The sequence below is a fragment of the Spea bombifrons genome, chromosome 13 (genome assembly GCF_027358695.1).
Source record: "Spea bombifrons isolate aSpeBom1 chromosome 13, aSpeBom1.2.pri, whole genome shotgun sequence".
Classification (NCBI taxonomy): Eukaryota; Metazoa; Chordata; class Amphibia; order Anura; family Pelobatidae; genus Spea; species Spea bombifrons.
Genome location: NC_071099.1, coordinates 15091461 through 15100119, shown reverse-complemented (window position 1 = coordinate 15100119; position 8659 = coordinate 15091461). Strand labels below are relative to the sequence as shown.

General features: G+C 39.6%; 1 protein-coding gene across 1 annotated transcript; it reads right to left on the bottom strand.

Moving 5' to 3' along the window:
• Positions 1 to 5924: 5924 nt before the first annotated feature.
• SNAI1 (snail family transcriptional repressor 1) lies at positions 5925 to 8137 on the bottom strand. Its single transcript, XM_053453494.1, has 3 exons — positions 7974 to 8137; positions 7132 to 7650; positions 5925 to 6300 (listed from the first exon to the last, which is right to left on the bottom strand). The coding sequence occupies exons 1-3, from the start codon at positions 8050 to 8052 to the stop codon at positions 6119 to 6121; spliced, it is 780 nt and encodes a 259-aa protein (XP_053309469.1). The 5' UTR covers positions 8053 to 8137; the 3' UTR covers positions 5925 to 6118.
• Positions 8138 to 8659: the final 522 nt, after the last annotated feature.

Genomic DNA, 8659 nt, shown 5'->3' with positions numbered 1-8659 from the left:
ACAAACCTTGGTTTCAAAACTTAACCTGTTCATGGGCATAGAGGTATGAACAGAAATTGGGTAAAAAGTAAATATTAAATAATAATAATTTGCTCTATACATTTATATATAATTGTTTTATACTGTATATATATATATATTATATATTTTTTAATTTATTTTATATTGTATATATATATATATTTTTTTTAAATTTATTTATTATTATTTATGTATATTTATATTTTTTTTTATTTTATTTATAAGAGTATCTCTACTTTTTACCACTATATAAAGTCAGTATTTGGTATTGCATAGAAATTTACAATAGAAATGTATTAGTAAAAATCATTTTATTTTTTTCCCCTTTCTTTTTAACTGAAATAAGTTAAATAAAGGCCTCCTGGCAATTTATGGTTTCCCAGATACTGTTTACTGCAACTCCTATGATGCTGATGGTTCCAGTAAAAGGTGATATTTTTTATCTCTTAAACTTTCAGGACCTCCGAGGTCTCTTCTTCAGATGTATCTTTCTTTTGTTCTTCCAAAATAAAAATAAAACGAAATTATTCAGTAATGTATGTCGATCGATGCCATTCCTGGATAGGAATCCAAATTTACGTTAAAAATTTTAGATAGAAATTACATTTATTGTCTTGTCCACCAAAGAACCCAAAAGGACGCATTTTTGGAACCTTGAATGCTCAACGTATGATTGGCCATTACCTGGGCTTTTGCAGGTACACAATTAAAACTCTTAATAGCCAATGGCTATCCGATTGTTTAACACCAAGTGCAGTCAATTATTCTCCCTTTTGTTGGATATTTGTGGATCCCGGAATTTGTACCCTCGGAATTTGAACCACAATTGCCCCACGTTGGGTTATTGTCAAGTATTCTCTCTTTATATACCCTGAGGATCTACACCTGACATGAACGGGGCAGATAAAAGTAAAACGCCACAGGCGCTGGAAGGAGAAAGGTAAAGACCAAGGAGATCTCTCCTGTTAAAGTTTAACTTCAATAAGCTACCAGTGCCCTCTTTTGCATCACATGACAAATAAGCGTTCCCTGAAAAAATATGAATTAGACAGAATTAAAGAATTATTTCTCGGGGCATCAGCCTCGAATGTCCTGTAACATGTTTCATGGCAGATTAGCAGAATAACATTTTTTATTTAAAATATGATTAAAAAAAACTGCAGATTTTTTTTTAAAATAATTCCTAATAAGGAAAAAAAAATAGAAAATCATAAATTATTTTTATAAGAATTGAGATAACGAGAATCAAAGATTTAAATAAAAGCCGCTATCCTAAAAATATAAAAAAAAATCATTTTGGCGATACAGCCGTACTTGGAAAGGGGCGTGTCTTCCACTTAGCCACGCCCACCCGTTTAAAGGGACATTTCTAAAATGTCACGTAGTAGGCAACATCCTGCAAGTGATTACTGGAGGCTCGGCCAAAAAAAGTCTAGTTTTTTTTAAGTTTTTGGGAAATGTTTTGCTTCTATTATTCAAACACGGCCGTGATGATTACACGCTTTGAATTGTGGTTTGTTTGCATGGATTCCTCGTTGATTAATCCCGTAATCTCTGCATCTCTCGTTTGAGAGTGTTTTTAATAAAAATATTGCCCCGTCGGAGATTTTTTTTTTTGGCAGGTCCGCACAATCAGTTCTCATGTTTTATGCAGGGAATGCATGGAAGTCAAATTATAAATAAATCAACACGAAGTGAGGTCGGCTCGGCCAAATTATAATGACTCGCCAATTATGAATACGAGGAAACATCAATTCACTCGAAATTTTACTTGTAGGCACGGAAATCTCACAAAATATATGCTTTATTTTCTTAGAAACCGGTCCAAAGTACGAAAGATAGAAATCTGTGACTTTTCATGTTTGGCCAACGTTCCATCAGCACGCTGCTTGCTACACGCGGTGGTGTTTTAGAGGAAGAACATTGCTAAAGTGGCCCAAATTTGCACCTTTAGTACATATAGCTTTGGTATTATGCTTAAACATGGCTAGACTGGTGCCAAGGGCTTCCCACCCTTCTCTCACGTGGACTTTCCTTGGTCTATGTGTCCAGTGGCGACTCTGAAATAGGATTTCATGACAGATAAGTGCTGTTTAGGCCATCGAGTCTACCCATTTTTTCTACCTACTGCAGGACCTCAACCCTAACCTGGTCTACAGCCTTGTCTTATGTTCGGTATAGCCCTGGACTCATGCCACCTACCTTTGAAGTTCTTCACTGTATTAGCTGCTCCCATTTCTACTGGAAAGCCATGCCGTGTATCGGCTAACTTTTCAACGAATACGTTCTCATACTAAGGACTTACTTCTTCCATTGTGGACTTTGACCTCTTCCTCTATCATTTCTCCATCTCTGGCAACCATTGGTAGGCACCTTAACGATTGGTAGGCACCAGGCTCCTGGGTCAATGGGTATTCACCCCATGTGTCCACTGGCCAACCCTGGCATGACCATGGATGCTACGTCCCTCAGCTTGATGGAAAGGATCATAGTATATTATCCAAATTTAGAGGTTTCAGGTTAGTCTTCATAATTGAATCTTCTTTTTGGCCACAATGGGGCCGGGAAGCTCCTCACCTTCTGAGTGTAAATGTTGCAAAAGACTTAAATTAATTAAGATTTCATTCTTTAACTTCAAGTGCATTCAACGTGTTGCGAAGTGGAATCAGATGCTAAGTGCTACCTTTTAGGAGAAGAGGAGGACAAATGGGGGACATGCCTTGGGTTTCTTGACAGGTTGCCATAAACATAAGGTCACGTTAATCTGAGCTCTGGCTTTCGCTCTGCCCGGTTCTATTTACTCTTGTTACTGACCTTTAACCTTCCCCCGGGGTCACTCAGACAGAATGTTAGTCTATCTTACCCTTGACGTGAGCGCAGGTGGTAAACTTTGCCGAGGTGCACTCCGCTTTGGGACCATCCCATTCACTCTGATACTTTTCCTTCTCAGGCAGCAGGTGTTTCGAAACATATTAGCAAAGTAACAGATGGAGCCATGAAAAGAGCCTTTTGTTTCCAACCCTCAAAAGGATTCTATCAATGTTCTAACCGCCATCGATATACTCTGTCTTCATACATGTTCTCCACTTTGAAACGTCTTCGGCACCTTTAAAGGTCCCTTAAGTCCTACTTGATTCAATTGTTGCAAACGGGAAAAAAAGATGTGGGATTTGGCCTATCTCTATGCCTTCTGTGTAAAAGCCCTGCAGGAACTTAGCCTTATCAGACCGAGGTCATATGGCCAATTAGGTAGAATAGAATGTTGTGGTGGTAACATCTCATGATGTATCGTGTCGGCATAGGACATTTTACTTCCGCCTAGGACAAGTTCTTGGTGGGTCAACACGCTGAGCCCTTGGGGTGGTGGAGCTTTGAGCATCAGATCTATGGGTCCATTGGGCGGAATGTATCACATTTGGAAGTCTTGTTGATCCATGTTGGTGAATCTCCTGCCACAGTGAGGATCAACCTGGACGAGAGAAGAGAGAAAGCTGAGATGTGATAGTTTTCTTTATGTATTAAAGGGAAGGGAAGTTTATTTCAAAGGAGGAGAAATGTTAGAAGAAGAGATCATAATCCAACACTAGAGGGTCAGAGGATCGTAAGGAAGTTTTACTTTACTGAGACAGTGATAGATAAATGGAACAGCTGCCCAGCAGAAGTGGTAGAGGGTTATACAATGAGGGAATGTAAACATGCATGGGATAGGCATACGGCTCCTGAATCTAAGACGAGACCGACGACTGATTAAGGTCTGAGTCTCAATATCAGGAAAATGGGTCTTACGTGCCGTCAAATTCTATATTTACGTTAATCTCTGTTTCTAGGTGGACCAGGACATTATTGGACCCGCCGCATGCTGGAGAAAGAAGAAAAGCTGCAGCTTGGGCTTTGAGGATTGGGCGCTCTCTGCACAATTATCCTTTCGTCACATTTCCATTTCTTTAAAAGCAGAATGACAGACGGAAGGCCCTTGAGGGATGGAGGGAGGGCTTCTCACTAACCCACGTAGCAGGTTAAGAGTTAAGAGTCTTCATGTTCAGCAAAGGTGCCAGACCCAGGTCCTCTACAGAACACAGCACATTATTATAAGTTATTGATTCATATGGTGCCGCCATAGGACGCAGTGCAGTACAATGGGAAAAAAATGGCTCACTGGGACACTATATGCATAATCTGCCTATTAGTGAATCATCCAAATAATTAAATCAGGGCAGGATTATGGAGGAAGTGTTAAATTCTCCAAATTTCCACTTAATTTTCTTAATTATGAATGAAAATCATGAAAGAGTGAAATCTAAACCCTTTTAGAAAGTTTTGGCCGGTTCCGATTTGCGAGCGGAGAAGAGAATGTTACGAATTTCCTTTGCTCTCTTTCGCCCCCCACAGGTCAAGGATGGCATAAAGCATGGGGAACCAGAAAGAGTCAAGAGATCTGATTCTTCTCCTCACTGTTGCGTTGAACTTTGTAAAAGTAGTAACTTAGAATATTAATACGAGATGTTCTTTTAATGCTCCTTCAAAAGATAGTTTGCATTGGCTTTGTTTCTATGCAATGTCTTCAAAGTACAAAGACTTTTTAGAAGGTAGCCGAGATCTACATGGTGTTCTTCAACAATCATAGCTATTAGGGTCTTGGTAACAAACTTAGTCCATCTTAACACCCATTATGTCTCCATCTATGATCCCAATGAAGTTTAGCCAAAATCCTATCCTAAGCATGAGAGAGGGTGGTAGATAAATGGAACAGCCTTCCATCAGAAGTGGTAGTGGCTAATCCAAGCATGGGATAGGCATATGGCTCCTGAATCTAAGACGAGACCAACGACTGATTAAAAGTCAGGGTCCTAACCATCAGTTATAGGATTTGCTCTTAAATCCCACCTGTTCCATCCACCTTCCACTATGGGCCAGGCTACAGAACCCATCTACAAATAACATGTAATTAAGCAACACGGAACATACATGAGGCTTTGGATGACTCCATGCAACCCAAGTTATTCAAATCAGAATATTTGTATATTGGGTGGAAAATAATAAATGAAAAATACAAAATATATATATATTTTTTTTTATAAATTAGACTTTTTATTGAATATCAATAAATTGTGTATAACTATAAAAAAGTTTCATCAGTACAAAATGTGGCAAATAAAAAAAAAAATAGATAAATACCAGTGTACCTTTGAAATGTAAACATTCATTGAAAGGATTATGCAGAAACATGTTTTTTTTAAGAATAAAAGATGTATTCATCTGGCACCTGTCAATGGGATTTTTTTTTCTTTTTTTTTTTTTTTTTTTTTTGGAATTTTCCACCTGTCTGTGTTTCCTTGAGATCTACAGCAAGTCTTTTGTGAAACCTGACAACTGCTTCACTATTAAAGTGACTTATCCACAAAAAGCAGTTGTTGAGAGTCGAATTAACAGGTGCCTGCGCGGGCTGGCGCTCTGTAAACGGGGTGGCTTGAAAACCTGCGATTGACGGCTTTCTTCATTTTTTTGCTAACCGCGCCATCAAGCAGCTGCCCCGTGATTGTGAAATATTATTGCATAGTTTACTTTCAGCTTGTAGTAATCATTTTCATATTTACAATCACAATATTACAAAAAAAAGTAACACTTCTATTCCGTCCTTCATAAATATTTAGGATTCAGTCTTTTTTTCCCCCCATAACAGATAAGAAAAATAAAAAAAAAATCTCCTTATCTATTTGAGGGCTTGCAAAACCACAGGATTAGTCAGTTTTAAGTTCAAAAAGTGTCAAATACAATATATTATGCACTTAAAAAAATAATTAAAAAAAAAGAAAATTAAAAAAAAAAATTATAATAAAAAAAGAGAAAAAATTTAAAAAAATATAAAAAAATAAAATAAAATATAAAAAAAAGGAAAAAAAAAAAGAGAAAATTTAAAAAAAAAGTGGAGGACATCTCTGTGATTTTGCAATAAGGCACATAATTCCGACTCTACGACCACCGTAGAGCTTTCTTAAGTGTTCTAAGTGTCAATAAGGCCCCAAATCAATTAATAGCTTTTAAAAAGGGACTCCTCTAGAAGAGGAGTGACCATAAGAGTTCATTGTGCTTGGAGACTTCAGTGGCTTCCTGAGCAACCGGTCTCTTCGTGTTTGTGAAGAAGAGACATTCTTGAGAAAGTTCTAGAGCAGTTCTTGCACTGGTACTTTTTGACATCTGAGTGGGTTTGGAGATGGGCTCTGAGGTTGGACCGATCGGCGAAGGCTCTGTTGCAATGCGTGCAGGAAAAGGGTTTTTCACCTGGAAAGAAGAGGAAAAAACATATATTATTATTTTAATATGGTAAAAAACACACAAAAAAACCCCAAAAAAACCTAAACAGAAGACGCGATAATGAAATAAATTAGCCGTTTCTTTGTTGACCCACCTACTGTGATATTCTGGAGACACATCAACATTGGCTTAGCTTTTATACAAGGTGTTGAGTACACAAAAGGACCTTGGACCATTTTAACGCGGCTCAAGCAGGCCCTTAATTAAATTAGCATCTCCGCTGTTTATGAAATGCTAATTATTCCAGAAAAAAGAAAGCTATTTGGATCTACTTATGCAGCGGAATGAATACATTTAGCATCTCAAGGGAATCAGTTAGCATACGAGCAACGAAAAATCAAATAAAAATAATAATAAAAAAAAAAATAAAGCCGCCTGTGGCATGAATAATAGAGGTGGACGGATGTATTGTAAATGTTTTTCCTTTTGAGAAGCAGGGAGCCGGCAGCTGGGAGGGCACTGGCAGCGCATGAACTGTACAGCAACAGGTGCATAGCATACACCATCGTGCCCAGCCCTTTATCGTGTCTTTATAGAACAGAAATCAACGGTGCTGAAATCACTCGTGTCCTACGTGAGCCTTCGCGCCATTCAAATTTATCTTCAGAAAGGGGTTTTTGTTTAACCCTTTCCTTAACTAGCCATCAGGACCTTCAGATAGGCAATCGAACACCTTAACCACAACGGCAAGCCACGAAAAAATGTTTTTATATTAAAAAAACGTAACTTTTGGGATATTCTATGGGTTGGCAGGCTACACGCAGACCCCCCCCCTCTTCCCAGGTGATATGTACATACCTGTATGTGTTCTGATGTGTCCCTGCAGCAGCCACGGTCTGGAGAACGCCTTGCCGCAGATTTTGCAGACGCAGGGTAACGTGTGGCTCCTGATGTGCATCTTGAGGGCCCCGAGGCTAACATATTCCTTCTCGCAATACTTGCAGCTAAAAGATTTCCGGCTCTGCGAGTCGCAGTGGAGCTGCTTGTGTTTGGAAAGTCCAGCAAAAGTCGAGTACGACTTGGTGCATTGGTGGCACTGAAACTTCTCCGCTTCCGTGGCCGAGGAAGCCGGGCTGGGGGGATCCGAGGTCTTGCCTTCGTCGTCTTCGCTGGAGAAGGAGGTCAGGTCGAGAGGCTTGGAGTCTTCACTGGAAGGGGAGACGGGGGAATTCTTGTAGTCGGGCTCGGCGGCGAAAAATGTTGTAATCAACCCGGTGTCCCAAACCAGAGGTGGGTAATACGCCCCTGTGCTCAAAATCTCCGGCTGGGGTATCAATGGAATGGTGAACTTGTCGTATAAAAACGGTGAGATATACACTGAAAGGGGAGGAAAAAAAGACACATTAGACACGGTTCTCCCAAAAAAGAGTTACATTATGATTAAAAATAAAAAAAAAAATGTAAAAAATCATGTATAATACTTACTAAATTGATTTAAAATTCTACAAAAAAAGTAAAATCCCCAAAGTAACAATTTCGATAAACTAATTATAGTTTTGCATGATTACTAATTCTGTTGCAGGATGCAGAACAAAACTTTGAAGTTTTTTAATGCAAGAAAGACTTTTTTTTTATTTTAATGCATTTTGATATTTTTAGCATGAATACCCATAGGAAATATTCTGGGGGTTTTTTTGTACCTGTTTGGCTTTCCAGTTTGCTGTAGTTCGGCTTCTTGCTGGTAGAGAAGTGTTTCTTCACTAGGAACGAGCGAGGCATCTTGCAGGGCTAGCTAGCAGCCTGTGGCTCAGTCCAGGGTTAGCGAGAATGAATGCAGGGAGATCCTCACATGTGGTTTAAAGGGAAGGGCACAGTCTGCTAGAGAGCAACTCAGCCTAATATGCAGCCTGTGGGCTGGGGCGTGGCCATGCAAATGAGCATTGTCAACTCCCAGCCAATCACAGCTGAAAGGAGGGGTCTGCCTTCTCCTTGCCTTTCCAGCAGGTGCCTGGAGCAGTGAATTTTGGAAGGATTCCCTCCCCACCCCTCTATTAGAGCGCATCTGCACGCTTTAGTCCGACTCGAGGCAAACTTCGTGCACATGACATCATAGCTAGAAACGTAGAACTCACCGGCAGATCAGACTCGTGAAGCCATTGAGCAAACACTCACACCTCAATCAGTCGTTGGTCTCGTCTTAGATTCAGGAGCCGCGTGCCGATCCCATGTGTGTTTAAATCCCCCCTTCTGCTGGGAGGCTGTTCCACTTACCAATAAAGTAAAACTTCGTTACATTCCATCGAAGCCAACGACCCTCTAGTGTTAGATTATGACCTCATGTTCTAACATTTCTCCTCCCGTACTTAGTTAAATCCCTTTATGCATT